This window comes from the organism of the source record quoted next, assembly GCF_019968985.1.
Source record: "MAG: Porospora cf. gigantea B chromosome Unknown PgB_NODE_232_length_27419_cov_127.246, whole genome shotgun sequence".
Taxonomy (NCBI): domain Eukaryota; phylum Apicomplexa; class Conoidasida; order Eugregarinorida; family Porosporidae; genus Porospora; species Porospora cf. gigantea B.
Window position 1 is genome coordinate 251 of NW_027178818.1, and position 27,169 is coordinate 27,419.

The 27,169-nt window shown below is 53.3% G+C and overlaps 16 protein-coding genes across 23 annotated transcripts; 7 read left to right on the forward strand and 9 right to left on the reverse strand.

The window, feature by feature from the left end:
• Positions 1-439: 439 nt before the first annotated feature.
• On the forward strand, positions 440-1,387 carry KVP17_004272 (uncharacterized protein; the record flags this gene model as incomplete). Its single annotated transcript, XM_068522317.1, has 1 exon — positions 440-1,387. The coding sequence occupies one exon, from the start codon at positions 440-442 to the stop codon at positions 1,385-1,387; it is 948 nt and encodes a 315-aa protein (XP_068376631.1).
• A 118-nt stretch (positions 1,388-1,505) lies between these two features.
• Positions 1,506-2,777, forward strand: KVP17_004274 (uncharacterized protein; the record flags this gene model as incomplete). The annotated part of the gene is made up of 1 exon (XM_068522319.1): positions 1,506-2,777. The coding sequence occupies one exon, from the start codon at positions 1,506-1,508 to the stop codon at positions 2,775-2,777; it is 1,272 nt and encodes a 423-aa protein (XP_068376633.1).
• Positions 2,778-2,988: 211 nt separating this feature from the next.
• KVP17_004273 (uncharacterized protein) lies at positions 2,989-3,939 on the forward strand (the record flags this gene model as incomplete). Its single annotated transcript, XM_068522318.1, has 1 exon — positions 2,989-3,939. One exon carries the CDS (start codon positions 2,989-2,991, stop codon positions 3,937-3,939), a length of 951 nt encoding a protein of 316 aa, XP_068376632.1.
• Positions 3,940-4,695: 756 nt separating this feature from the next.
• Positions 4,696-6,649, reverse strand: KVP17_004275 (uncharacterized protein; the record flags this gene model as incomplete). Of its 2 annotated transcripts, XM_068522320.1 has the most annotated exons (4): positions 4,696-5,111; positions 5,140-6,444; positions 6,472-6,569; positions 6,597-6,649. In XM_068522320.1, the coding sequence occupies 4 exons, from the start codon at positions 6,647-6,649 to the stop codon at positions 4,696-4,698; spliced, it is 1,872 nt and encodes a 623-aa protein (XP_068376634.1). The 2 variants fall into 2 exon arrangements, with proteins under 2 accessions (XP_068376634.1, XP_068376635.1); XM_068522321.1 differs by lacking the exons at positions 4,696-5,111; positions 6,472-6,569; positions 6,597-6,649 and having other exon boundaries at positions 5,117-6,076.
• A 49-nt stretch (positions 6,650-6,698) lies between these two features.
• Positions 6,699-7,309, reverse strand: KVP17_004282 (uncharacterized protein; the record flags this gene model as incomplete). Of its 2 annotated transcripts, XM_068522331.1 has the most annotated exons (3): positions 6,699-6,967; positions 6,996-7,061; positions 7,090-7,309. In XM_068522331.1, the coding sequence occupies 3 exons, from the start codon at positions 7,307-7,309 to the stop codon at positions 6,699-6,701; spliced, it is 555 nt and encodes a 184-aa protein (XP_068376643.1). The 2 variants fall into 2 exon arrangements, with proteins under 2 accessions (XP_068376643.1, XP_068376644.1); XM_068522332.1 differs by lacking the exons at positions 6,996-7,061; positions 7,090-7,309 and having other exon boundaries at positions 6,699-6,929.
• A 400-nt stretch (positions 7,310-7,709) lies between these two features.
• Positions 7,710-9,977, forward strand: KVP17_004278 (uncharacterized protein; the record flags this gene model as incomplete). Its single annotated transcript, XM_068522326.1, has 1 exon — positions 7,710-9,977. The coding sequence occupies one exon, from the start codon at positions 7,710-7,712 to the stop codon at positions 9,975-9,977; it is 2,268 nt and encodes a 755-aa protein (XP_068376638.1).
• A 51-nt stretch (positions 9,978-10,028) lies between these two features.
• Positions 10,029-12,048, reverse strand: KVP17_004268 (uncharacterized protein; the record flags this gene model as incomplete). Of its 2 annotated transcripts, XM_068522311.1 has the most annotated exons (5): positions 10,029-10,121; positions 10,150-10,275; positions 10,302-11,731; positions 11,758-11,845; positions 11,875-12,048. In XM_068522311.1, the coding sequence occupies 5 exons, from the start codon at positions 12,046-12,048 to the stop codon at positions 10,029-10,031; spliced, it is 1,911 nt and encodes a 636-aa protein (XP_068376625.1). The 2 variants fall into 2 exon arrangements, with proteins under 2 accessions (XP_068376625.1, XP_068376624.1); XM_068522310.1 differs by lacking the exons at positions 10,029-10,121; positions 11,758-11,845; positions 11,875-12,048 and having other exon boundaries at positions 10,239-11,669.
• A 60-nt stretch (positions 12,049-12,108) lies between these two features.
• KVP17_004267 (uncharacterized protein) lies at positions 12,109-13,095 on the reverse strand (the record flags this gene model as incomplete). 2 transcript variants are annotated; one of them, XM_068522307.1, is made up of 2 exons in its annotated part: positions 12,109-12,712; positions 12,740-13,095. In XM_068522307.1, the coding sequence occupies 2 exons, from the start codon at positions 13,093-13,095 to the stop codon at positions 12,109-12,111; spliced, it is 960 nt and encodes a 319-aa protein (XP_068376622.1). The 2 variants fall into 2 exon arrangements, with proteins under 2 accessions (XP_068376622.1, XP_068376623.1); XM_068522308.1 differs by having other exon boundaries at positions 12,740-13,029.
• A 105-nt stretch (positions 13,096-13,200) lies between these two features.
• On the reverse strand, positions 13,201-14,751 carry KVP17_004281 (uncharacterized protein; the record flags this gene model as incomplete). The annotated part of the gene is made up of 1 exon (XM_068522330.1): positions 13,201-14,751. The coding sequence occupies one exon, from the start codon at positions 14,749-14,751 to the stop codon at positions 13,201-13,203; it is 1,551 nt and encodes a 516-aa protein (XP_068376642.1).
• A 109-nt stretch (positions 14,752-14,860) lies between these two features.
• KVP17_004277 (uncharacterized protein) lies at positions 14,861-16,387 on the reverse strand (the record flags this gene model as incomplete). The annotated part of the gene is made up of 1 exon (XM_068522323.1): positions 14,861-16,387. One exon carries the CDS (start codon positions 16,385-16,387, stop codon positions 14,861-14,863), a length of 1,527 nt encoding a protein of 508 aa, XP_068376637.1.
• Positions 16,388-16,449: 62 nt separating this feature from the next.
• On the reverse strand, positions 16,450-17,007 carry KVP17_004270 (uncharacterized protein; the record flags this gene model as incomplete). The annotated part of the gene is made up of 1 exon (XM_068522315.1): positions 16,450-17,007. The coding sequence occupies one exon, from the start codon at positions 17,005-17,007 to the stop codon at positions 16,450-16,452; it is 558 nt and encodes a 185-aa protein (XP_068376629.1).
• A 335-nt stretch (positions 17,008-17,342) lies between these two features.
• KVP17_004271 (uncharacterized protein) lies at positions 17,343-17,999 on the forward strand (the record flags this gene model as incomplete). The annotated part of the gene is made up of 1 exon (XM_068522316.1): positions 17,343-17,999. One exon carries the CDS (start codon positions 17,343-17,345, stop codon positions 17,997-17,999), a length of 657 nt encoding a protein of 218 aa, XP_068376630.1.
• A 184-nt stretch (positions 18,000-18,183) lies between these two features.
• Positions 18,184-19,230, forward strand: KVP17_004276 (uncharacterized protein; the record flags this gene model as incomplete). The annotated part of the gene is made up of 1 exon (XM_068522322.1): positions 18,184-19,230. The coding sequence occupies one exon, from the start codon at positions 18,184-18,186 to the stop codon at positions 19,228-19,230; it is 1,047 nt and encodes a 348-aa protein (XP_068376636.1).
• An 83-nt stretch (positions 19,231-19,313) lies between these two features.
• On the reverse strand, positions 19,314-20,286 carry KVP17_004280 (uncharacterized protein; the record flags this gene model as incomplete). Of its 2 annotated transcripts, XM_068522328.1 has the most annotated exons (2): positions 19,314-19,521; positions 19,550-20,286. In XM_068522328.1, the coding sequence occupies 2 exons, from the start codon at positions 20,284-20,286 to the stop codon at positions 19,314-19,316; spliced, it is 945 nt and encodes a 314-aa protein (XP_068376640.1). The 2 variants fall into 2 exon arrangements, with proteins under 2 accessions (XP_068376640.1, XP_068376641.1); XM_068522329.1 differs by lacking the exon at positions 19,314-19,521 and having other exon boundaries at positions 19,546-20,286.
• Positions 20,287-20,872: 586 nt separating this feature from the next.
• KVP17_004269 (uncharacterized protein) lies at positions 20,873-24,779 on the reverse strand (the record flags this gene model as incomplete). Of its 3 annotated transcripts, XM_068522312.1 has the most annotated exons (4): positions 20,873-21,941; positions 21,970-22,096; positions 22,279-23,406; positions 23,447-24,779. In XM_068522312.1, the coding sequence occupies 4 exons, from the start codon at positions 24,777-24,779 to the stop codon at positions 20,873-20,875; spliced, it is 3,657 nt and encodes a 1,218-aa protein (XP_068376626.1). The 3 variants fall into 3 exon arrangements, with proteins under 3 accessions (XP_068376626.1, XP_068376628.1, XP_068376627.1); XM_068522313.1 differs by lacking the exons at positions 20,873-21,941; positions 21,970-22,096 and having other exon boundaries at positions 22,193-23,406; XM_068522314.1 differs by lacking the exons at positions 21,970-22,096; positions 22,279-23,406; positions 23,447-24,779 and having other exon boundaries at positions 20,873-21,901.
• A 171-nt stretch (positions 24,780-24,950) lies between these two features.
• Positions 24,951-26,885, forward strand: KVP17_004279 (uncharacterized protein; the record flags this gene model as incomplete). The annotated part of the gene is made up of 1 exon (XM_068522327.1): positions 24,951-26,885. One exon carries the CDS (start codon positions 24,951-24,953, stop codon positions 26,883-26,885), a length of 1,935 nt encoding a protein of 644 aa, XP_068376639.1.
• Positions 26,886-27,169: the final 284 nt, after the last annotated feature.

Sequence of the window (27,169 nt, forward strand, 5' to 3'; positions counted from 1 at the left end):
TGGGAGGCCCATGCCATCCAAATCCAATAACTTGCTATACAGTGCAACCGTTGAGTATGTCGCCGATCAGGTCTCCATTATGTGGTCGCTACATCCACTTACAGTTGCTCCATTTAATGTGGAATGTGCACAGGTTCTAACTGTCGTTCCTGAAGCACAGGATCTATCTGTTGTTCCATTAAATATGGGATGTGTCACTGAAGCACAGGTTCTATGGATGTACCACTTCTGACGTTGGTGGCCTATAATCCACTTTCGAGACGAACCATTTAGAGATGGAAACCCGCTCCATTATTCCAAATCCAACACTTCCCACATTAAATACAGACAGTACACTTTAACAGACAGACCTGCACATTAATGACAGACGGAACTGCCCCTAGTGGCTTTCCTTAGTGGGGAACCGAAAAATGAAACTAGCAATTCCTCTGGCCGTGGCATGCTGCACCGGCTTCCTCTGGCCGTGCTGCACGGCATCCTGGACTTTGCCGACACGTCATTCAATCCGATCTGCAGAGAGCGGTGCGAGGTCGTGAACCGGCTAAGGCTGCTGTGCAAAGCGACCGAAGAGTCGTTGAGGAAGTACCCCTGTTTCGCCCTGCGCGACCGCAGCTGTACCCCTGAGGACAAGCGAGACCTGTGCCGGGGGCTTTGCGTAGAGTCCTCCCCACTCTATGTACCTGACCACGTGGAGGCGGCCTGGCTGGAGACCTCCGAGCTGCACACACTTCCGGCGGAGCACCCGCACTTACGGAGACTGGCGTTGTGGCTGGATGTGGACGCTTCGTTGCCTGCGTACATCTCTCACCTCTGCGCAGGGCTGCACGCAGCAGAGGATTTTAGTCTGCTACCGACCCGGTTGACGTATCTAAACGTCACTGTGGACCGAGGACGCCTCGAGGCAGATATGCTGCCAGCGACCCTCCTCACCTTGAAGTTGTCGGGTACCAGTGAGTTCGCCGTCAGCTCTGTACCGGGAAGCATTCGACATCTGTGGTTGGAAAGTTGCTCGATGACTTTGACGCAATTCCCAGATCAACTGTTCTCCTGTGAGCTATCGCGCGTGTCTTGTCATTCGTGGCCTTCGTTGCCGCCTTCGCTGCGGCGTTTGGAGATGGACGGTGACCACCACATGAGTATGCTCCTGCCACCTGATGTCCGAATTCTGAAAGTCGAGTCGCCAGCTCGACCGTTGCTTTCCTGGTTTCCACGAGGACTGCGTGTTCTTGTGCTACCATGCAGGGCGTTACCCTGGGACCCGGCTGTGGCGAATGATCCTCTGTCAGCGGAGTATACGAAGAAAGTCTGGATCCAGTGTCCACGGTTACGAAGATTCGTGTACCGTGACAGGTCGAACTGTGAAGTTCGAGAACTGCGCGATGGATGAGCATTTCCCCTACCATTTTCTCATTTTGTCAAGTTGGCAATCCCCATTCCCTCATGTGAATGCTGCCCATATTCACGCATGAGAGTGCAAACATAAAAATCCCATAAAATCGTATATCATGATCGTCAACATAAAATCCGACAACATTACATCCATCGCTGTTGCCAGTGTTTTGGCAACGTGGCTGAAGCGTGAGGAGGCCGCAAAGGACCAGGCCACGAAGGACCAGGCCACAGGGAACCGACGTGACCGCACCACGGGACGTCAGGAGGCCCCTTCGCATCCTTCCAAACTATCCCCGTCGCGCGCTATCAACAAAGCTGTAGAATCCGCAGCTCCTCGGGAAGACTATGTCAACAGCGCCAGCTTCTTAAAGCCATCGACCGTCAACGACAGGAAATATGCAGACTATGTCAACTGGACACCGCACGTAATTCTGGATCTTGTCGAATCCGGAGAAAACTCCGAGGGAATCGTGGAATGTCAGGTTCAACTCACCCCGAAGCAAGCTGACTTCTATAAAAACAAGAGAATTCGCGAACGCCGCCAGGGCGCGGTAGAGTATCAGGACATTGACACGCTCCGTACAGAATGGATCAATAGACAGGGCCCGGCAGTTAAGAATCTTAAGGTGGTCGAGGAAGACTTCCCGACTATGTCTCCTTCTGACTTGGCTGCAGCGCTCAGTATTGCTGAGTTCTACACCGAGGAGTCCGAGGAATCTGTGGCCGAGAACGCTGCCGCTGCTTGTGAGGCTACCAAGGAGATTCAGGTTGCATCCGATAAGGGCGAGATTCGGGTTGGGTCAGGAAAGAAGTCTGTGGCCGAGAACGTTTCCGCTGCTTATGAGGCTTCTGAGGAGATTCAGGTTGCATCCGATAATCAGAATGGTGTCTGGTCCTTCTACCCAAAAACCCTGTGTAACGAGGCCGGTGTTCTCCAACTGGACGGCGTAATGGAGTACATCCATCACATTGAGAATTCCTCGTCCATATTAAACGGTCGGGATCTCAAACGGGCATCGGACCATTTGTGGCAGATATCATGTGCTTTAGACAATCGGATTGACTGTGAGTCGGATGCTCAGACACAAACTCTCCTCGCGACGGTCAAGACAGAGTGCAAAAGAGTCCTCCTAGTTTCGTTCTCTCGGCTCACAGAGCCCACAGCCTACGAAACGCAAAGGAACGGCCTCAATGAAAAGATCTGGCGTTTGGAACAAGAGATACGGGATATGGGGTTCGTAGTCAGACCCAAGGCCCGACAGGTGCGAAAGGAAAAAACGGAGGAGGTGACGCAACTGAAACACCAACTGGCTGAGCTAAACAGGAAAAATGTGGACGAGATGAACCAACTGACCGGGCACAAACTGCGCAGGCTCCGAGAATGACCGCAGTCTGTGAGATGTGATAGTGTTTTAGGTGAACGTGTTATATGAAGTGTACATGAAAGCGAAAAACATATATTTGCAAGCTCGATGCGAAGCGACGATCGCACAACAAACAGGCTGGACATGGCGTTGAGTAAATACATCTTGATCATGAAATCAATGAGTTCATCACATGCCTTAGCGAAGACGAAATCAGATATTTGCATTAAATATGATTATTGATAAGAGGAGCTTGGACAAGCCCGAAACACCCTCTGTTGCACTTGCTGGCGCGGCATTGGCATTCTGGCAGAACAAGGACGCGGCGACGCAGCATACGATCGAATCGCATCAACCTTCCCCGCTTGCGTCCAGAAGCGTCGTTTCGGGGGAAACGCACCAATACGACCCTAGAACTGCACTACAGCAAAACTTCAACATGGGGCCCGTCGCTGTAAGGCCGCCGTCGACCATCAGTGAGCAGGCACCGTCGCCGTCCACGTCGGACCGTGAAAGCGTGGGCTTTTATACCATGGACGAAATGGGGGCCATCAACTACACGGCAGGCGAGTTCACCGACGAGCAAGAACTCTGGATAGCCGCCGAACCCTCGTACGCCGAGGTAGCACCAGATCCCCGCCTCACCGTGATCGCTCGAGACCAGGTCACCCCATCCAGTGATCAGGTGATCCGCCTCGAGATGGCATATGGAGATAAGGACGACGTCTATGCCACTGCACTACCGCCTAGTGCGCGAATCATGAACATTGTAGATGCATTAGAGAAGGAAATCGCGGTTCTGGAGGAAAAAGCTATTCTTTTTGATCAACTGGTGTGCGACCTCTCAAGTGACTTGGGAACAGACACAATCAAGAGCCAAAATGTCAAGGAACACTACTTAAATCAGTCCCGACAGCTGCGAAAGAAGAAGATTCAGAAGGAGATGACCTTGGCGACAACGAAGAAGTCGCGACCATACATTCAACATCTTGTGAATGTTTACAAGGAGGAGTTCTCGCAGATGGAGGAGGAGTTATTGCAAGTGGAGAAGCAGCTAAGACAGACGAAACCATGGAAACGCAGAGCCTTAAAAGTCGAACGTCAGACTTTAATCGACAAACGTGATGACGTAGCGAAGAAATGGGCTGCCCAAGAGGAGATGTTAACTTTATTGCCGAAGTAGACCACAAAGTACATTTCAAGGTTCGTGTTTTTGTGATACGTGTATTGACGAGCAAAGTTTGAGAATGAAATGCTTACGCTGAAGCGGGAAAGTTTTAGAATCAGTCAAGGAAATGCTTCCTTGATGCTTCTGGCCCCTTCACAGGAAAAGTTCAAATGATCTTAAAAAAGAGACACGGAAAGCTTCTCAACGCTGTGCACGAAAATCGGCAAATCCATGCCCCGTGTACGTCAATGGACTCTGTTCCGCCAAATCGCTCTGAAGCTCTACCAGTCCGATCCTAGGATGGTGAGATACTGGATGAGTGCACACAGTCTCGGCTGTGTACCAGGTACAACAAGAAGTCCGGATACATGACCGTGAGGGTCACGAACGACAAGGAGGTGAGGGAGTTACCTGCTTGATTCTGGTTCGCAGTTCATTCGATTCCAGCACTACTCCTACAAATCGCAGGAACCTTCAGTGATCTCGTGCATCATCAGCCTCAACAAACTCGTAATGTTGTGGTCGGCAACTAGCCACAACGATGCATTCGTCACATCTCTGCCAAAGCTCGACAAGAAAAAAAGAAAACATTAATCCAAAGATCCAAATCAATTCGTTGATGAAGCGATTACGACTCGTTTCGAGGAGAATGTTACGGCAGTCAATGACGTACAAGTTGATCATGTTGGAATCTTTTCTGGTTCAATGCCATATTTTGCGAAATTGTGGTGGGTGATGATTGACAATGTGAGTACGAAACGAGAGTCGTCTTTAAGTGGCAGATTCACACACACAGGGGTCTGAATCTTGACGCAGCGTTCTTAGCACATGACTCGCCGTTTCTGCTGCTTCAGGTTCTGGTGTTTCGACCCACGTCGATGCAGTTCGGCCGGCTGCAGCGCGCACGCAGACCGCTGTGTCGGTGGCCAAGCGAACCAGGAGCTGCCGTGCTTCGAGTTCTTCAGGTAGGTTTTCCAGAAGGAGGATGGTCGCACTCTTAATTCGATGAACGGGCGCGATCGTCGTCAGCAGCGGCTCCGTAGAGTCAACCATCTCAGTGTCGCCATCGCACAGAGCTGTGATCAATGGCCAGAGATGTCCCATTCGCGCTCGCAAAGGACCCCGCACCAGTCGAGGGAGGTGCGTGGCAGCGCTAACTCTCACTGCGAACGCAGCATGCGCCACGACTGCGTCAGGGATCAGATAGCAGCTCACGTTTGACTGTCAGCGCTAATACCTGACTGATTGTCGCGTACAAATCCGACGAGGATGCCTGATGATAAACTATCTGACAAAGGTCGGGGGCGACTTGAAGCGCCACGCAAACATCTCGCCAGCCCTCCTCCTGCATCAATGTCAAGAGGGCCGTGGAGGTGGCCACGCTTAAAGCAGGGAAGCACAATGTTTGGTCCACACGGGTCAGATGGACCAGGCACTCCCGAAGAACAAAGGGGTCAGGGTCCTGTAGGGCAGGGGCGCACACATGCAGAACTAGACCTTTCATCAGCTGATCCTTGGATGAGTGTTGGCTTTCCGAGTATAGGGACACCAGTTCCAAGCCAATTCTGAAAACCGACGTTCGAATATCAGCGGAGCTGTCTTGAAGGAGCTTCGCGATGTGGGACTGCATGGAGAGGAGGACTGACACATCTGACTGCTTGGATAGTAACGCCGTCAATACCCCCGGAGCCTGCTCCAGGGCAACCTGCCGTACGTCGTCCAGACTGTCCACCAGCAGCGGCACGTACAGCGACAGCACCAACGATCCAGATAAGAAACAACTTGATTGAAAAGCACAGAGAATCTTTGAAAAGTTCTCGGCGAATGTGAGGCGAGTGAGCCACCCATGATCAGCAGCCAGTGGCAGGATACTCGACCAGATTGGGGGCATGTAAAGTCTGGATTCCTCCTTGGGAAGCAGAGCCAGAAAGCCCAACGCCAGGGGAATGCCACGCAACCGAATCGCGTCGTGCGTGTCCTGTACGACGGTTTTAATCCACCCAGTCGCAGCGGATACGACAGACGGATCGTAGGTGTGAAAGGCGGCAATGATCGGTAGCAATTCAGCCGCTGTTGCAGAGCGGACGTCTGTTTGGGTAGCGGTCATATACTCGGTCACCTGGCATTTGAGGTCTTCCATACTGGAAGGCATGAAAAGGTCGGGCCGGCTACCGACTTTCTCAACAAGAGCGGACATCAATTTCGCGAGCACGATCCCGCCTCTGGGGTTGGGGTGGGAGTTTAGGTTCAGCACCAGCTCCACGCAAGTCTTGGTCTCTGACAACGCGATGGAGTCCGCGAGTGACCTCAAAGCGGCTTCCTGCACCTCCTTCTCCGGCTGTAAGGCCAGAGGGACGAGAAGGTCAAAAAGAGCGTCAAGGTGGCCCTCGACGGTCCACGACACACAGCTCTCTGCAACTGCCACAGCGATATTAGGATACAAAGTCGCACATGAGCAGAACGCCTCCCTCACATCTGAATGCTGCGGCTCGTCCTCTAGTACCGACTCGAACAAGACGTCTGTTTTGTGTTAACGCCAATTCTCACGCCGTAAGAACGGAATCAACTCAAGTCGAGTTCGTCGACCGCCCAGAACGATCGAAATCGAAGGCAAGTACGAGACATCATTTAAGGTTGGAGCTCGCCTACACTAAGCACAACTGATAACCTACTTCCGCATGTCGCCGAGCCTGTCGGTAATCTCCTCCGGAGGCACAGTTTGCATCTTAAATAGAAGTTTCCACCGCAGCAACAGGGACCTTTTGCTACACCGTCTACACCGTCTCAACCACAGCAACAGGAACCTTTCGCTTTTTCCGATCCAGCACTATTTTGCGTCGAGTGCGCCGCAGCCGCCGGCCTAGCCGCCATTGGTAGGTGGCTTCGTCGTCAGCCACCAGGAACGCACCGAGCGAGCAGAAGGCGGATATCCAGACGGGAATACTGCACACGATTCCGATTCCGCCTCGATACCCCACCACCCCAAACAAACCCAGAAACAGCATCCAAAGCGTGTGCACGGCGAATGACGTGGATACGAAGGCTGCGTTAGGGAGCGGGAAGCGTCTCACGTAGCCTAGCGCCTGAATGCGCAGCGATGGTCAAGGCACCTAAGACCAACGGGGTCCAACTGTCGACTGCGTTGTGGTTGCAAAGTACACTCACTGAACACGTCAGGTTCCAGCGAGAATAGTTTCAGTCGCCAAATATACTTGTTCACGTCGTCTTCAATCACTGACCATCCCGTCGCACCTTCCTCCCGAGTGGGCCAAACAAGATGAGCCTCAATGGTCAGAATGTGAATTATTCCGACCAGCACCGCCAGCCAGCCAGACAGGAACCCAGTGAAGCGCGCTGTTCTCTGAAGTGCTTGCACAGCCCTCATCAACACCTGTCAAAACGCTCAATTTTACTGAGCATGACCGGGGCGGAACCTGAGGATGATCTCTGTACGGACGTCCAGATTGCTGGATTGCTCGAATCTTATCACCTACACCGTGACCTGCAGCAATCACTGTTTGGGAGGGTTTTCGTTGCCGAGGGACTGATCTCGCATGACCTCGTAGCAGTGAAGGCGCTCAGCAAAAGTACGATCTTGGAGCGGGAGAGCCAGAGACGTGAGCCTGCTTCCTCGGTGTAATGCAGCTCGACTTCCGGAAACTCCGCTTGCCGAAGTCTTTTTCGCGAATGTTTTCCGAGGACACAGGAATCTTTTCTCCTTCAGAGAGGTGTTTCATAACGCCTCCCATCACTTTGTGGTGTCTGAGTACGCGGAGGGCGAGGACATGTTGGAGCTCCTGCGCCACTACCCCGCCGGAATACCCGAGCACCTCGCCAAGGGGCTTGTGTGTCAGATCATCCAAGGCATCGACTACTGTCATGAGCAGCACCTAGCTATCCAAGATTTCAGTCTGGAGAATTGCTTGCTCTTCCTGAACCCAGATCGAACCTACTGCGTAAAGGTATGCGATCCAGGACAAGCTACGTATTTCAACGCTTCGGATAGAGGGGAAGCAGCTGTGGCATACGCCGGCTGTGTGGGGAAGCGCTTCCGCCCTCCTGAGCTGTTCGATGAGGAGCCGTACCTCGCCACCAAGATCGACTCGTGGTGTTTGGGTTGGTCCGTCTTCTACATGCTGACTGCGTACCCGCTGTTTGAGACCTCGTGGAATGGAGACAACGATATCCGCTGGGAGCTCTTTAAGGAGGGAGATTTGGATGAGCTGATCTTTAAGTCGTTTTCGATCAGTCACGAAGCTGTTGACTTCGTCATGCGGCTTATGGCCTTCAGGCCGTCTGATCGTATCTCGATGAAGGAGGCCTTGCATCACCCGTTCATTCGAGGTGCCAAGCCTGTCAGCGTCGTTGACTTGCCGTACTCCTTCAGGTACACGGTCACTATGCGCAAAGCGTTGTCTGACCGGCAACTCCGCAAAAGAGTTCACATCCACAGATTGATTAAGCGGTTCGCTCCTCACATTCCAAGGGAGTTCCTAAGTTTGTTTGTGAATGCGTACTGTTCGGAAACCAAGCCAAGCGGATCGGTGCTGGAGAAGCTGCAACATGCGAGCCTGACTCGGGGGACATCTCGTGCTCTGTCATGGAGACAAGTCAACGATGGGGAGAGGTCTCCTAAGAGTTGTGTGCGGTCACCTCGCAAGCTGGAAGATGGCAAGCACCCACGAGCACTGGCCCTGTCCTATAAAAAACGTCCTAACGTGTCCTCTATTGCAGAGGGTGGAGATCCCTGGCAGCCATTTGGCCCAGGCGAAAAACGCACTGTTAGTGGTGTAGAGAGGCGCCTGAAAGAGACGAGCACCCTGGGCGTCTTCTCCAACAGCTACGAGATCTACGGATTCGACCTCGGCGTCTCTGGGAGGAGACCGGCAAAGGCGACACGGCTGGCCACCCCGCCGGATACACCGTGTGGTAGGGGGGCCCTCCCCACTGCGGAGCCAGCGGAGTGTCCTCCTTCTGACGGGGGTTCTCTGGCACCAAGTTCGCAGTCAACGTATCGGAGAGCTCCGGGAAACCAGTGGATCACTCGAAAAACTGAAACTGAGTCAAGTCGCGCCAAAGTCGGTACCCTTGAACGGAGTTTGCTCCGCCCTCTTCAGGGATCTGCGTCACGAGACCGTATGGTCGTCAGAGTACCCCAGGACGGGCCAGGCCGTCTCACGCGCAGAAGACCCGTGCCGACGAAGCCACAGGTGGAGACCATCCGCACCAACGACACTCGTGAAAATCCCCCTACCCAACGAGACGTAATCATCCGGCCCCGTGCCGCCTGCGGCGCAACACAATACCAAAACGAACCGCCATTCGTCAAGCCTTTGCAGGCAACGCGACACGAGAGGGAGGGCAGGCATGCCAATACGGGGCCTCACTGCAGACCGGTGCCAGACCAACGCACTGTGTACCACCAAGCTCCCGATCAACGGACCCTCTACAGAGTTCCCGACCAAACGCTTTACCAAACCACGGAACGCCGTCACCAAAAACCGGTCTACTCGGGAGCAGATCAGTATTATATTCACCAGGTACCCGATCCTCGCATGGCATTCCAGGCGCCAGACCAGCGGACCGCCTACAGGTGCGTCCCCAACGTCGACGGTCAGGGGTCTCGTGCGTCGCGTAGGCCTTTAACTGTACGGCCTGACGACTCCACACTTCAGCGCCCCGAGCACGTCACTCTCAGCTACATGGTGCCCTCAGTGGCAACGGCTAGGCAGGGCCCAGGACAGATGGATACTGGACGTCTGGGCCTGGATGACCGCTTCGTCGCCACGACTCCGTCTCGTAGCTTCGTGCGCGGCAACTCGACCCGCCCTGTGGTGCACACGGCCTCCAGCCGCCCCGATGCTATGCGCGCTGATGTCATGCGAAACAGAATCAACGACCCGCTCAGCAAAGCCTCCGGATTCCGCCCCAGACAACGCACCCTGCTCTACCCAAGCCGAGACCCATCTATGGAGGTCCTACGCCGTCCGAGACAAGCGGCGGACACCCAGTCCCTCCGAAGGGCTGGCCCTAGGACCGACGGATGTAGATAATCATGCTTGTTTACCGATAGTTTATGGAAATCCTAGGCGCATACACTGTATCTACATTGACGACTCCACTCGGTGGTGACGCTGGGAGTTCCGCGATGGAATCGGGTCCTGATTGGTGCAGCGCGAATAAGCCACCTCAAGACGCTGTATGAGCCTTCGTGAAGGCACTCACATACAATTGAGTCAAGTACGGTAACACTGCTCCGCAGAACAACTTCCGCGCAAGTAACTCGTGCGTCCGTTTGAGGAAGAACATCGCAGTCAAGGTCGCAGTCGTAAACATCCATGTAGCTTGGACCTGTGTGAGGTACGCTGGACTATCACTCTGTCAAGCGCCTGATCGTTGAGCAGACCGCCAAAGATGACTGACAGACATATGATGGCTGCTACAGCAATGATCCGTTCCAGAATGTACTTCTTGAGAAACGTGTGGCTGGAGATTGCGGAGATCACGCCGTGGTGCAAAACCAACTGAGCGTACATGTACAAGATGGGGTCAGGTATCTCCATTGGGAACATGTAGACAGCGCCTACCCGCACGACCATAGACACCAGCGCTATCGACTCGCAGAACACTACAGGAATAGTCTTTCGGTAGGTTACGTGACGTCGTTCAGCAACTCTCTTAACCAGATAGGCGCAATGGGTTACAGCAGTATTAGACCAAATGACCGCCAGGAAGCTGCTGATTTGGGGACCATGAGAGACAGCGCTCCACGCGCTCCGTACTGATCTCACGAGTAAAACGTTCGCCGTTAGATCTCCAGTGAGGAGAGCCAGCTGCTGCAGCATTGGCAGGCGCCGTGCCCTCGACGTTCTGAGTCGCGAGAATATCTGCTCGTGCCATGTGCGGAACTCAGACTCCAGAAAGCCGCCCATCTGAAGGCTCCACCGCTGGCCCGGTATGTCGTTCGACGGCCACGACAGAGGACGTCGTTCATGGCTGCAGTCACGAATGTATTGCGCTATCCTTTGCAGTACGCCCCCCAGGTGGGAGTTACTGGGGACGGAGGTGGCAGCCTTGGACGTTACCATCCGTCGCCGTTGCCGTTGTTGCAGAAAGATGATCCGCTCGATAGGGATCGGCCGAGAGTAGCCAGCGGCCTGCTGGCACCAGAGAAGGTCAGCAGTGTCCTGCCCGATCAAGGGGCTGGGCTCGCTGTGCCTCTGTTTCGGGAACTGGGGGAAACCCATCACCCATTTGAGGTTCACACAGTCTTGGCCCCTCTTCGGAGTCTCGAGGGAGGGCTTAGATGACTGAGACATATTAAGATTGGACGGCACAGCTGTGGGCCAGCAATGAAAGCCGACTCTGGCTGTTATAGGGGGGTTGTACTCGGCTGAAACCTCATTGGAGTCGTCATCGACTCCAATATCAGTGCGAGGTGACGTCTCAAGTATGTCCCTTGAGTCTAAAATAGATGAGAGCCCGTTAGTATAGAGCATCGACCGGATCCATGGAAAAAGGAATGCTTCGATCTGACGTATGTAGGAATGATTTGTCAAGATATACGGTGCTTCGAGGGCCTCTTTTAACAGCGATTCCAGTTGCCGATTGGATGCCCACAGGGATACACCAATGAGAGTGCCGAACAGCACCTCGCAGTGAATCGCTACCCGTGCCGCTTCACTGATTGTTTCTGCTACGGGTAGGAAAATTACCGAGGTGTAGAAAATAAGAGTCAACCCCATTGGTATTACAATTGGGAACCCGCAGAGGGTGAAAGCCAAAACGATGGAGTGAGATGTCGAATCTGTTTCCACCAGCGTGCCCACTCACGAAGACTGTCCCCATCAGCTACCCACTGTAGGCTCTGCACCAGCATAAATGCGGCACAAGAGATCAGCAGCATCGCATTATTAAAAGTCTGGATGAGTGGTGGAGAGCTTCTCCCACTTCCGATTCGGAAAGAAACGCCATTAGGCTGCAGGAGCAGCACAAGAACGTCAATATGTAGGCGATTGGCGGGCTTGACGCAGTCTCCAGCATCAGGGAAACAAAGCCGATCATCGTCACCGCCGTGAGAATATCAGTCGCCCTATAGATCAGAAAGTGTCTCCACTCAGCCATTGGGGCATGACGTAAACGAATGGGACAAGCGAATCAGCACTCACGGGTAACTCAAGATTATTACTCTGGCTCTTTCCAAAAGCGGACTAACCACTGGCCTACATCTCCGAACGTAATCATCCTAACTCTGCCACGGGCCTCGCGGACCCGACGAAGCGTCTCGTACAACTCAGTGGACAAGCCGTCTGCACAAACCGAGTGGTCGTCGTAGAGAAGGAACCACTCCCCGTCAGCGCCCAGCGACATGTCACACAAAGTCGGAGCCAAGTCGTCAGTTCTGGCCTTTTCCATGTCCTGCTCCAGGCGGCTCTTCAGATTGCCTGGAATTCCTTTCGCTTCGAAGCTGCCATCTGACCACAGCACCACCCAGCTGCTCTTAGGTCCGAAGGCTACTCGGCTCACGTTTTTTCGGTCCTGGACGCCCTGATGAAGCGCGGTTGCGAAGCTATTGGAGCCTGACCATTCCGTACGACCGTCGTGTAGCTTAATGTAATACCTATTGTCTAGGCCAAGACTTAGACTCGCTATTCCGAGAGCGCCTCTGGATTGGATCACGTCTTGAATTCTGTCCTCCAGCCTGATGGGCACCCCGTGCCACTCTATGGTGTTGTCGTCATAGACGAACACGAATGCATCATTCGTCACACATCCGTGTAGCAATTGTCTGTGTTATACCGCACTGTGTCCGTACTTGTGATTTTCGCAGGAGGGCGGCCATAGAGCTACAACTTCCTCGTTAATAGCGCTAAACAGCTCTGAAAGAAGGTACTTGTTCCCAAAGTTTCGCATGATTTGTTGGCGTAATCTGGGAGAAGGGAGCCCCGTGTCCGATCGAATCGGTTTGGGCCGAGCGCCGACCGACTGATCAGGCTCTGACCCACGAATGTCGCGTTTCAGAGACGCTATTTCCGCTGACAATTGAGCGGCGATGTCGCTCAATCGTCCAAGTTTCTCATTCAGCACCTCCTTGTCCATCCACATGGAGTCGCGGTATTTCTTCGTGGGTGAGTGTGAAGGCGGAGTTGTACTTTGAAGGCGCGACTCCATATTCGCTGGAATTATTACAACCGCGCCCAAGAGAAGCATTCGGAGAACGAGAACGACACGAGTGCGGTCATAACGATCTGTATGTACATACGACGTTGAGGTAAGCTACACAAAAAGGGCTCCTCCTGCCATTGTGAGCAGCACTATCATTCGAGTCCCGTTCATGCGGCTCCCGTCGCTTGGTTTGTGTGGCGGGCAACTATCAGCATAGAATTCTGGGGACGCAAATGGCGAAGCTGTAAACAGGTCGATCACGCTGCAGATGGATCGGCCCTGGCAGCCTTCAAGCCGTGACGTGATCGTTTCCCCGTTGTAAAGAATGCGGACGTAGAAAGTTCTCGTCAATGGCTCGGCGTAATACTCGAAGTTGAGCATGCTGGCAAAAGGAGGGAAAACGAAGTGACCATCCTCAGCTTGCCAGATATCCAGAGAGGCGAGCAAAGACATCAGGGTTTGGGCGTGTGCAGCTCGTAGCACAAACTTCGGCACATTCCCTCGATTAACCGTCTTCAAGTTGTCGATCCTCTGTTGGAATTCAATCACTTGTCCATCCAGCACGTCGTCATGAACCGACGTTTCATTCGCATATTCCGCGTAAGCGCCAAGGAAGTGGGCCTTCATGTCGACGACTAGCCTGACCATGGAGGCCTTCGAAAACAAGGCGTTGTCATAGTGATATTTGAACATGCCCTCGTCGTCAGCTGCTTTCAGCGCTCTGGCCATGAAGTCTTGCCTGTCCTCGTCAAGGGGCTGCAAAGCAAACGGCAGGTCATCGATTTTGCCGGCGCAGATGTGAGATTTGATGATGTCCATAACACCCCAGGGCCAAACTTCGTCCAAGTCCGCATCAAAGGCATCGTAGACCGCTTTTCGAATGTTCAGATCGATTTTCTCGAGAGCACGCTTCTCGGCGGAGGAGGCTGCCAGCCTGAACGCCAGCGTAACTTCTGGACAGTAGCCCAAAAGGTTGGGGTCCAGTGTCTCGTGTTCGATATCAATGGTGTGGATGGGCAACGACTGACCTGTCGTATCGAATGCCTCAAGCACAGTCGACATGAAGTTGGCAGCCGACAGTCGAGTCTGCGACTTGTCGGTCGATCGAACATAGAACAACTTGCTGAAAGCGTCGCTAGTGTCAGCGGTAGTCGGATCCACTAGGCTCTTTGACTTGTCCTTGAACACATTGTTATCAGAGAAGTACGCCTCTCTAACAATGTCGCCTAGAATCCGTGTTTGATATGCGCCCTCGGCCAGCAGCTGACCCTTAGCACAGGTGCCCTTCATTAGGTTGTGCTGCGGAGACGCATCATACATCTTGTAGAACAGGGGTCGCTGAATCTCTTCAGGCAGGAAGGTCTCGTTGAATGAACAATTCCATTGTACGGTATCCTCCATGTTGAATCTTCCGATGTGCTCCTCGAGTGGTGCCCTAGCTCCCAGTCGAATCATGGACTGGACATGAATCAGGTCCATCACGCGGGCCGCACCTTCCAAGGGAGGGATAACGCGAGAGGAGCGATATGCTCTTTCCAGTTCGAGGGAAAGGCTTGTCGGATTCTCGTATTCGGTAAACACTTTTGCGCAGTAGCCATTTAAACTCTGGTTCCAGTCCGCAGCGTACCGCGAGGCGACAGCCGAAATCAGCAGCAATAGCATGTTTGTGATTGTGAATACCTGCTGCGGGGTGGTGAACAGAATGGAATTGTTTTGAATTGTTTTCTCACAAGTCACTCAGACACCCAAACAAGAAGGAGCCAAAGTGAACCTACATGAACAACACAGCCCCGAAGAGCGCGACCAACCCGAGGAGTCTCGAGGAAGCTCCGTTATCTGGTTCTATAGGCAAACAGGTCTCCGCGTAGGCGGCAGGAGTTGCGAAGTCGGACGCGGTAAAGAGGGTTCTGACGTCGCACACGGCTTGCTCCTCGCACCCAGATATTCTAGAGGTGATCACTTCACCGTTATAGACCAGGCGGAAGTAGTATAATCCTTCATACTCGTAGTACTCAAAGTTGATCATGCTAGCGTATGGTGGGAAGACATACTCACCCGACTCGTTCTCCCAGGCGCCAAGAGAGCCCAACAAGGGCATGATCGTGTAGTCGTGTGCAGAAAACAGTACAAACTTCGGCAGATTGCCACGATTCAGGGTCTTCATGGCGTCGATCCTGTCCTGGAATTCGAGTGTCAAACTATCCAGCGTCTCGTTGCGGGGCGCGACATACTCAGAGTAGGCACCAAGGAACCAGGACTTCATTTCGACAACTGGTCTGATCATTGCAGCCTTGGAGTACGAGGCGTTGTCGAAGTGAAACCTAAACATATCCTCGTCATCCACTGCTTTCAAAGCTCGAACGATCAGGTCCTGCCTGCGTTCATCCACTGGCTGCACGCTCTCTGGGAGCTGATCCACTTTATCGGCGCAGATATGACATTTCAGAATGTCCATGACCCCCCACGCCCAAATGCCATCGAGATTTGCATCGAAGGCGTCGTAAACTTCATTCCGAACCACATCATTCTGTCGCTCGAGTGCATGCTTTTGTTGCGATGATTCACTGAAGTTGTAGGCGCGATCGATCTCAGGACAGTACCCAACCCAATTCGGGTCCAGCGTCTCATGTTTGGCATCCATCGTATGTATTGGCAATACCTCCCCTGTTGTTGTGAAATCCTTTAGAAGGGAGGACATGTAGTTGGAGCCTGACAGCTTGGTCCTGGCCTTGTCGGTCGATCGAACATAGAACAACTTGCTGAAAGCGCCGCTAGTGTCAGCGGTAGTCGGATCCACTAGGCTCTTTGACTTGTCCTTGAACACATTGTTATCAGAGAAGTACGCCTCTCTGACAATGTCGCCTAGAATCCGTGTTTGATATGCGCCCTCGGCCAACAGCTGACCCTTAGCACAGGTGCCCTTCATTATGTTGTGCTGAGGAGACGCATCATACATCTTGTAGAACAGGGGTTGCTGAATCTCTTCAGGCATGAAGGTCTCGTTGAACGGACAATCCCATTGTACGGTTTCCTCCATGTTGAATGTTCCGATGTGCTCCTCCGATGGTGCGCGTGCACCGTGCCTAATTACCGATTGAACCTGGATCAGTTTCAAGCCGCTCCACTCAGATTCCAACGCAGGTATCCTGCGGGAAGAGCGAAAGGATTGCTCCAAATCCAGAGAAAGGGTTTTTGGGTCCTCGTACTCCGAGAATAACCGAGCGCAGTACCCGTTCAAACTATCACGCCAGTTCGCTGATGCTACGGGGTAGAGGAGAATGCTCAGCCTCAGCGCCATTTGTGGTTTTTAGACGTGCACCACCTATCTCTGTGGGGCAACTATTCTAGGTGCACAATGAGTCACCGTCTAAAACGAAGAGTCCAATACAGAAGCACACCAGCAGCAATTACAAGCTTCACACTGGTTATCCAGGTCAGACTACCGAAAAAAGAGTTGCAGGTCTCCGCAAGGATCTCAGCGGTCACTTTTGTCCTCGAATCACTGATGGCTCCTGTCTCGACACACTCCTTCCACTGGTTACAAATCGACTCCAAGGCAGGGGGGCGCTGGCTTCTGGGGTCGCAATGATTTCGCTTGAAGTTCATCTGACACTCCAGCGATTTCGATTCCAATGAGCGGGATCTCAGCTGCAGTCGAGAATGGACATCGCTCATCACCGCTGTACACAGGAACCAGACCAAACCAGCGCACGTCGCATAAACTGCCAGGTCCCACAGGGCTGGCAGCGCAGCTCTAAGGAGATCTGGGTACCGCGCCCATGCCTCGAGACGCGCCTTCGCATCGCACTCGTCGACTTCCTCCTCGATGTGAAACTGCTGCACATCATCACACACTTCCGCCGTTACTGTCCGACGACCGATAAGCTGGTGGTAAGGGGACCGGACCACTCTTCGCATCGTGACGCGATAAGGAGCGCGTAGGCTGCCGAAGTCCGATTTGGATATTCTACCGAGCGAACCCAATGATGGCGCGCGCGGTCGTTGGGTTCTGGTGGACGGATAGAGCCGCCTTCGTTCTTGGGAGGACAAATCCTTCAAACGTAACACTTGAGTTTCCGGCTCTTCAGTAATATGCGGGGACGAGCTCTTGCGACATTGATTTGGGGCATGTGTGGGGTCATCCATTGGTCGCAGGTAGATGGCGCAACGTGGCGTCCGTTCTGTCCCTTAAAGATGGATTTATGGTCCCATTAGCAGAGGAGGAGGCAAAGCCGACATCATAAAACACTCCCATGGCATCCAAGCTCAACGTTGAACAACTCAAGCAGGCGATCTCTACGATCCTTCTGCAATCCGCAGAGAAGAAGCGAAACTTCGTTGAGACGGTTGAGCTACAGATTGGGCTCAAGGATTACGATACTCAGAGAGATAAGCGTTTCGCTGGAACCGTTAAGCTGCCTTGTATTCCGAAGCCTCGCATGCGAGTGTGCGTCTTTGGCGACACAAAGCACTGTGAGGAGGCTGAGAAGTTGGGTCTGCCCCACATGGATGTGGAGGCTCTCAAGAAGCTCAACAAGAACTCGCGACTAGTGAAGAAGCTTGCTGGCTCCTACGACGCCTTCCTTGGTAGCCAGGTGCTCATCCCCCAAATTCCCAGAATTCTGGGACCCGGATTGAACAAAGCTGGCAAGTTCCCCACTCTGATCACTCACAATGACGACATGGCCGTCAAGCTACAGGAGGTCAAAGCCAGCGTCAAGTTCCAGCTGAAGAAGGTCCTCTGCATGAACGTCGCTGTTGGCAACGTTCAGATGACGGAGCAGCAGCTCCTGCAGAACCTGTCCACTGCTATCAACTTCCTAGTATCCCTGCTCAAGAAGAACTGGCAGAACGTCAAGGTCCTACACATCAAGAGCACCATGGGCAAGCCCCAACAGATCTTTGGTTAGTGTGTCGAACTAAACGCCTATGCCTCGCAAGACAATACCTTGGGCGAGTTATATGCAAGGGATGGCGCGTTATTGCATTCTGAATCTAAGTTGAGTATGAAACGTAGTTGAGCTCTTTGCCTGCTTACCTCTTAAAGGTTTTAACTGCCTCGTCAGCGATTCACACCCACATTTCACACCTCGTATGTGTGCCTGCGCACTGCACCCTAGGGTGCAGTTCGAACGGATGACAAGCCTTCCGGTCTCGGTGCAACAGGCAGTAGAGACTTACAGATCCCACCTGCCGCCTGGGTCCGCGCACATCGCAGCTACTGAATCTCTGAGTAGAGCGAGTTCCAACCCTTTTTTGGAGTCTCAGATGCAGCCGTCATACTTCCTGATGGTGTCAGTGGAGCCGGCCCAAGGGGACGGGCCGCCAAGGTACGAAGTGACCGAAATGGGTTCACATCGTCCAACCGGAGCTACAACGGCGCATGTGGCCCCAAAAAACCCACCCAGAGGCTTCGTGGTGGCTCCGCGGTTCGACGTGTCTCCTGACGTGAAGGACATCCGCGACATTGTGCATCTGGAGAATCCAGCTGAGATTCGAGAGAGGCCCAGTGTATACAGTTGGATCATACCCGCGAGTGGTATGGAGGACGTCCAAGTCGACTGGGAGGAGAAGCCCCAAGAAAATGTTCCGGAACCCCCAGCTAAAGGCATCAAGCGGTGCCTGAAGAAGGCGCAAGGCCGTTTTCTGATTGGTTGCGCTCAGAACATCTCTGAGATACCATCGTCAGCTGTGGCAGATTGGGACATAGAGAGCGACGTCAAGGACGAAGTGCTGCCGGGCCCGTTACCTACTGTGGTGTACGGGGGCTGCTACTTCGACCCTCCCGAGTATGTGGGGCCCTGCGCCCGTCTGACGCTGAAGTTGCATGCTCTCGAAGTTCACCAGTTGGTGGACGTTCCGGAGACGGAACGTCCAGCTTTTATACGGGATGGCATCAACATCAACAAGCAGGCCGTGTTCGATCCAGTTGCGTTACCATGGGACCCAGAACACACTGGGATGCCAGCAGCGGTGTTTGGTGGGCTCGACGAGCCTCCTCGACCTAGAGTACCACCGTTATTCCAAAAGCTATCAGCGGTCATGAATCCTCTCCGCCTCCGAACTCTATTCGAGAGCCGACCGCGAAATATCAGCTTCGATGACCTCTTTGAGATCCAGACGGAGTCCAGCTCTATGTAACACTAACATCTAGATAACAATGATTTGTTCTACACGTTCGTTGTGTCTGACACCGAGGCAAGCATACGTTCGCTACAGGCACATCACTGCTGTTTACACTCTTGCTCGTTTGGTTTGGGCTCGTCATCGTCTTCCTCTTCTTCAGCCGACGATAGCTCACTTGCCTCAGAGCTGCTGTCGTAGTCGTAGTCTCGTTCGACTCCCAGGTACCAACCCACTGCTCGCGGGATTATTCGATCCCTCAGAATAATACCAATCTCGAAGTTATTTTCGACCTCAGCCTCGACATTTCTGCGTGTGACCCTTCCTAAAAATTCACCTCAGTGCATCGTCACTCATTTCGGCCAAAACCTCTCGACTGGGTGTGTCGTGAGACACAAAGAATGTGAAGAAGCTCTCTTGCCGAACGGTCTCCGCGATGACACGAGTCTCAAGCGTCTTTTTGTTCTTCTGCCGACGGGTCTGAGTGCGCTCTGTCACGTCGCAGCCAGCGTTCCACTGGATTACGCTGGACTTGGTGGCGGAGAGCAAGTCCTCACCAAGGTCGCTAGACAAATCCACCTTGTCAGGTGCGCAGAAGATGTACTCCTTTGTCAACTTCTCAGGAGAAAAGAACGGGTTAGGAGAAAATTGGAATGTCAGGGTGAATGAGTGCGATTCGCGAAGGTCGTCGGACCAGTGGAACGTGATGTCCTCAAGGTACCGTAACAGCACCTCATCATGTTTTTGGATGTGGTCCGCTAGATGGGGGTGGTTCTTCATAGCGGTTAACCAAAAGCTAGGAATGGCTGGAGTGCCAAACTCCGTAGATGTCTCAGGTCTCAGAAGCTTAGCTCGCTGCTGATACAGAGGAGAGAAGTTCTGAGTGTATTTTAGCCGCAGTTCGTTGAATTCCTTGTAGTATTCTCGTTCCAGTTCTCTGTGTGTCTCATCCAAAGGAGCCAAACTATCCACCACCGGCTGCAATTGAGCCAGATCAGCGGTTACGTGTGTCAGGGGACCGTTGTCTACGTGACCGATCAGGTCCACAGATTCCGAATCCGGCAACTTGTTCATTGGAAACTCACCAATTAATATGGCTGATTCGAGAAAAAATACCTAGTTTGCATGGCGCTTCATATCGAATCAGGAGCAAGGCATTATGTTGGATCCCTTAGAGTTCTCCACGTCACCAAAAGAGGAGATCTTTTCCTTCTGGGACCCCAGTGGATTTTTATCGTCGTGAGGCACCTCTGCGATCTACATAGATCATGCTGGCGTTCCAGCTCATTATTGGTGGCGTCTTCGGTTTGGTAGCACTAGGGACCACTGTAGGGGCAACAGCGCGGGCATCACCTGAGCAGCTCACTCGTCAGATTTACAGGACGGGTCATCGTCGTGGCCACTCTAGCCACATTTCTTCGTTTGGTCGTGGCTGACCCGGGTGTCGTGCTCGACGACGCTGAGGACGCGGAACAGGGGTCTCTGTGTGCGGACTGCGGCATCCGGCCTCCTAGGAACGCACTGCACTGTGATACCTGTGGTGTGTGCATAGCAGATATGGATCACGTGGGCTCGCGAAGAATATTTTACACAGCACTGCGTCTGGACCGGAAAGTGCGTCGGAGGCAACAACTGGAAGCTTTTCATTCTGTGGGTAGTCCTAGGTTTCTCGTTTCTCATCTACACTGGGTTCGCTGTCGTCGTCTTTGGGTAGCGATCCTCGAGAACTCATTTGGAAGATGACCATGACGGCCCAACCAGAAGCCAGAACGAGAAACACAAGCGAGAAGGCTGCCATATAGTGAAAAGAGACGATGCCCCTAAACTCCTGTAGCCCAGCGGCAGCCATCCAACACAGCTGTACGGTGAACCAGCCCGCGACGACGGCCAGATGAGTCTTCACTTTGCTTGGGAGGTCATTCTCAGATTTTGAAACCTTGTAAACCACCAAAGGCAAGAACACCAAGTACCAAAGGAAGTACTGCGAGGTGATAACCTTGTTGTAGTGAACAAACACCAGAGACGCTAGGAAAAGCGACACGCATACAGCGTCACGGTAGAGGTGGCCGAGGACGGCGGTCAAGAGGATCTGAGGTCTCAACCAGTACGCAGCTGTCATGTTTTGTCGTGGGAATCGATACAGAAGGTACTGCAGGTAGAAGAACGGACTGAAGTTGTGACGGTGATCTTTGCGGACGCCATGGTAGATGTAGGACTCATATAGGAATGAGAAGCCTAAACGTACATAGCACAAGGCGTTCAAGCCAGCAAAAACGGTCAGCGCTGACAATCCGAAGGCCCATTGCTTCCGACAAGACTTCAAGATCACTTCTCTCAGCGGGTGCCTGATGACAGTGACCCAGGAAGATCGCAAGTAGGAGGGGTTCAGCGCAATGGCCAGCGGCATTGCGAAGATTGCAGGGTAGATTTTGAAGTGCACGGCCAACCCGAGCAGCGGCCCTGCAAATAACGGACGTCTACGCTCGCATTGGTAGAGCGCCTCCAAGGTCAGAATGCAGCAGACGACGTCAGCGGAGCCGCGAGCGTTCACTGCAAACACAAGCGGGTTAAAGAGCCAAAAAATGGCTGGCAACCTTACCGCCCAAGCAGCGGAACACCCGTACATCCGCAGTAGCTTCTCCTGTCGCCATGCGGCCGCCAATCCGAGAGCTACGAATACAACTTTCATGAAGCCGTACCACCACAGGTTCGGCAAACACATATACGCCCTGCGTAAGAGGAGGCAGCGGCACTCACAGAAGGGGGGTGTAGCGGTAGGTGTGTCGATTGTAGGGGGAAACGCCATCTTTTACAAGCCGAGCCGCGTCCGTAAAGACGTCATAGTCCACGTCGAAGGTGATTAGAGTGGAAGCCGCAGCCAGCGCTACGTAAACGGCATAACACTGGGTCCGCAATAGCACAGACATTTATGGAGTTTCAGCACATGGTTGAAATTGTTTAGCTACACATGAGGGAGAATCTAACTTGTACGAACGACCTTCAGAATTATGGAACCGCAGGGAGGCACGTCCATCCACAGACAATGCGGCCATCCAAGACGCCCACCTTGCGTAGTGCTCACCTCGCCGCCGTTGCCAGGCCCCTTCATGGTGCCTCCGTACTTCCAGTCGTCACTGTTCAGGAGTACCTTCCACGCCCCGCCGTGAGGGACGCCAACAGGGTAATTGTAGTACTGCCGGTTCGAAAAGTTGCAGATGACAAGAAGGTCGTCGTACCAGTTTCCGTATTTTCGAATGAACGCGACGACGCTGTCAGACGCGTTATCACAATCCACCCACTGAAAGTTCCACGCTTCACTGTCTCCTTTGTGAAGCGCTGGTTCGTCGCGATAGAGACCTAACAGGTCAGCCACGTACAGCATCAGACGTTTACGTCCATCTTCCTCGCTCTCGTGCCAGTCCAAAGACTGACTCTCCTTCCACTCGCGGCCCTGGCCAAACTCGCCTCCCATGAACATTAGAGGTCTGCCAGGCTGCCCAATCTGGAACGTGTACAGGGTTTTGATGGTCTGGAGCCTCTCAGCGAAGGGGGTGCCCTGGTATCCACACTTGTCGATCAGGCTGCCCTTGCCTGACACCACTTCGTCGTGGGATAGCGGTAGAATCCATTTCTCGTGAGCCACGTACAGACCGCGGAAGGTCAATTTGCTGTGCTTGCTGCTACGATCAGCATTGGGCGTCGTGAGATAGGACAGCATGTCGTTCATCCACCCGAGGTCCCATTTCGCATCGAAGCCGAGTCCTCCACGTCCCGAATCCTTGTCGGTCACGCCCTTCCACGATGTGGCTTCCTCAGCCATCATGAATACTCCAGGAAACTGCTGATGCACAACCCAGTTCATCTCCTGCAGCAGAGCGATTGCCTCCAAGTTCGCGTCGCCACCGAACTCGTTAGGAACCCACTCTCCATCAGGCCTGCAATAGTTCTTGTACAGCATGGACGAGACGGCGTCTATCCTCAATCCGTCGATATGATAGCGACGGAACCAGTGGTAGGCAGCACCGAGCAAGAAGGACTTCACTTCATTCCGCCTGTAGTTAAACACGAGAGTACCCCAGCCCTTGTGTTCACCCTCTCGGGGGTCAGCATACTCGTATAGGGGAACGCCGTCATATGTACAGAGTCCCCAGTCATCCTTGCAGAAATGGGCTGGCACGAAGTCGATGAACACACCTGTGGAGAGTGAGTGCTTTCTTATGCTAACGGTACCTACCGATTCCCGCACTGTGCAGCTCGTCAATCAAATACTTGAAGTCGTCAGCAGAACCGAGACGGGAATAGGGAGCATACTCGCCAGAAATCTGATAGCCCCAGGAGCCTTCAAACGGGTGATGAGCCAGTGGGAGAAATTCGACGTGGGTGAAGTTCAGTTTCAGGAGGTGGTCGATGAGTCTGGAAGCCAACTCAGGATACTTTAGGTAGCTATTGCCTTCCCCGCGAACCCATGAGGGCAGATGTACCTCATAGATGGACATTGGGGCGTCCTGAATCACCTCCTTGTTGTTGGCTCTCCTTTCTATCCACTCCTGATCCGTCCATTCGAACCGCTCATTCACCGGCTTGTAGGCGTCGTCACAGGCGGATATCACCGATGCATGAGCCGGGGGATTCTCGAACTCTTGGGCGTATGGATCGATTTTAATCATATCCGTACCATGAGGCGTGTGGATCTTGTACCCATACTTATTACCAGGGGTCACGTGAGGGATAAAGAGTTCCCAGACGCCATAAGGGTCGCGCTTTCTCATCGGATGTACCCTGCCATCCCAAGTATTGAAATCGCCGACCACTCGGACAATTTGAGCATTGGGCGCCCACACCGCGAATCGAACTCCGGAGACGCCGTCAAGTGTGATGACGTGCGATCCGAGGAGGTTAGCAACAGTCCAGCAGCTGCCTCCCTGAAACAGCTTGAGGTCGAATTCCGGAAGCTGAAGTCCGAAATTGTAGGCGTCGCGGAGGAGTTGATCGCCTGTCTTAATCTCGTACGCACAAGTTGCAGTGCGGTCTCCGGAGACGACGTGAAAATAGATCTCATATAAACACTCAGAGTGCTGAGTCATAGGTACCCAGCCATCCGCATCGCCGCCTCGTAGACGAACGTTGCAGGTTTTCGTAGGACGAACGAAAAGTGGCGATGACGACGGTACACGCCATACCCGAATAACTCCAGTATCATCGCCGAGCAGATGGTACCCTAGATGGTGAAACACGTTTGGATGCAGAGACTTGTAGAGCAAAGCGAGATCGTGGTCAGAGAGTCCCTTGCCCGCAGGTGTACCAGACAGCCGGGTGAGTTCAAGAGTCTCCGAACCGCGCTCGAGATCGAATGGCATTAAAATAGGCTCGTCAGGGATTCCAAAGGGTTCTGTATGCTCTCTCTCAGCTGATTCATCGATGGACTCAACAGCGCCGACGACGACGGAGTCTACCACGTCGACGGCCTTGTTTGGTGTCACGCTCCCTGTGGCAGGAGTGGTGCACTCCTTATCACGCGCCTCATCAGCCACAAGAGATGGATCGACCACAGAACAACTACCAGGCATCCCTGTTTCTACGTATTTTTCGGTGAACCTTACGTGCCGTGGGGTTTGAGGGGTGATGCATCGATCCCCACTCTATCGTCTGCCCGTTACCAGCACGGTCTAGGGCAGAGTTTAGCGCGCGAGACCAATCGTCGTCGACGAATATTGTTATCGATACCTCAAAAAAACCAAATGAAGTACTTATGTGCGCTTTCAAGACGCCTGCCCATACAGCGACTGATCCCCAAGGCTGAATGCTGCGGTATCGTGGCTGTTGTGGCATCGGAGTCGAGTCCTCTGGACGCACGCAGAGTGCTTGTCGATGGCATAGAAGTGATGCAGAACCGAGGGTACGACTCTTGCGGGATAGCTACTCTTGAGATGGCAGGTCTGACGGTCTCCAAATTCGCTTCCCGTTTGGGACGGGTAGACTGCGTGAAGACCCTGGCTGACAATCTGGAAAAGCACTCTGCGCATTCCAAAATCGGCATCGGTCATACACGTTGGGCGACCCACGGAGGCAAAACAGATGAGAATGCTCACCCACACTGCGACCACAAACAGCGCGTGGCACTGGCCCACAACGGAGTTATCTACAACTTCGCAGAACTCCGTAAGGAGATGGAGTCCAAGGGAGTCGTCTTTCGCTCAGAGACGGACTCAGAGGTTATCGCCAACCTCATCGGAGTATACCTCGACGAGGGGCAAGCCTTCGTACCAGCTGTGCACTCCTGCTTGGAACGGTTGGAGGGAACATGGGGCCTGGCTATTATGCATCACGACTACCCCAACCAAATCGTGGCGGCCTGTCACGGGTCGCCTATGGTGTTTGGAGTCCGAACTCACCCGTCGAAGTGCGAGCAGGTGCAGATCTACGCTGCATCTGAGCCCTCCGTGTTGTCTCTCTACGTGGACTCCTTCACAGTGCTAGAGGATGGCGAGACCGTAGTCCTTGCACCAGATAATGTCGGCGAACTCGTCAAACGAAGGCATTTGGCGGTGCCACACAAGGATCTACGTATGTCTCCGGAGCCGTTCCTGACGTGGACTGAACGCGAGATTTACGAGCAGCCCGAGGCCACGAGAAGAGCTTTAGCTGGGCGGTTGACAGGCGATGAGGTGAAGCTTGGTGGCTTAAGGAACATTCTGCCCTTTATGGAAGACCTGCGGGAAATTGTATTCGTTGGTTGTGGCACCAGCTTCCACGCCGCGACCTACGGCCGTCTCCTGATGCGGTACTTGAATGGGGCTGACACAGTGCGTACCCTCGACGCCACGGAGATGACAGAAGACGACTTGCCGAGGCGCGACCCCAACCACTCTGCAGTGTTCTTCCTGTCTCAATCTGGTGAAACTCTGGATGTTATGAAGGCGGCCAGGTCAGCCAAGAAGGGCGACGCGATGGTCGCCTCTATTGTGAATGTGGTGGGATCCGCGTTGGCTCGGCTCACAGAATGTGGCCTCTACCTAAATGCTGGTCGGGAGGTCGCCGTGGCGAGCACCAAGGCTTTCACCTCGCAAGTGACGGTTCTGGCCATGCTAGCCTGTTGGATGAGCCAGATCAAGGGAACCCGAGGGGCTCGATGTCACGAAATCATCGCCGCCTTGCGAAATTTGCCAGACAACGTCCAGACGACAATACAGCAGACACGTGAGATTGCAGAGTTGGTTGCCTGTGATCTGGAGACGTCGCGCAGCATTTTCGTCCTGGGGAAGGGATTTGGGTATCCTGTGGCCTTGGAAGGCGCACTGAAGATCAAGGAGATTTCCTACGTGCATTCTGAGGGTTTCGCAGCTGGCGCTCTGAAGCATGGTCCGATCTCGCTGATCGATCCTCAAGAATCGACTCCAGTTATTCTGCTGATGCTCGACGATGGCAACGCAGACCTGATCGCCAACTGCACTCAGCAGGTTATGGCTCGCGGAGCGAAGACTGTGGTCATTACTGACTGTCCAGACCGAGTGCCGGTTGGGGTTAACCACATCATTCCCATCCCAAAGGCGGGCCCGTTGACTGCTTTGCTAGGAGGCATCCCAATGCAACTCATTGGCTACTATTTGAGCCAACGAAAAGGTTTAAACCCCGACAAGCCTAGGGGGTTGGCAAAGACTGTAACTGTAGAATGACGACTATTTCGACATCAACAATTTGCCTTCCAACACATGTTTTTTTTACCCGCGTACTGCTGAGACCGGCAACTCACAGTGGTCTACAGCTATTTTTGCCCCTGCTCAGTTTTTTATCATACTGTTTTTTTTTTATTTTAGAAACCATTCTGCCTTCGTCAGTATTTATGCCCCTTTATCATCATTAATATGCCTCTGAATCATCCGGGCGGTTGGGAATTCCGAATCATCCGGATGGTTGGGATTTTCCGAATCATCCGGATGATTGAAATTCCTTCGCATCC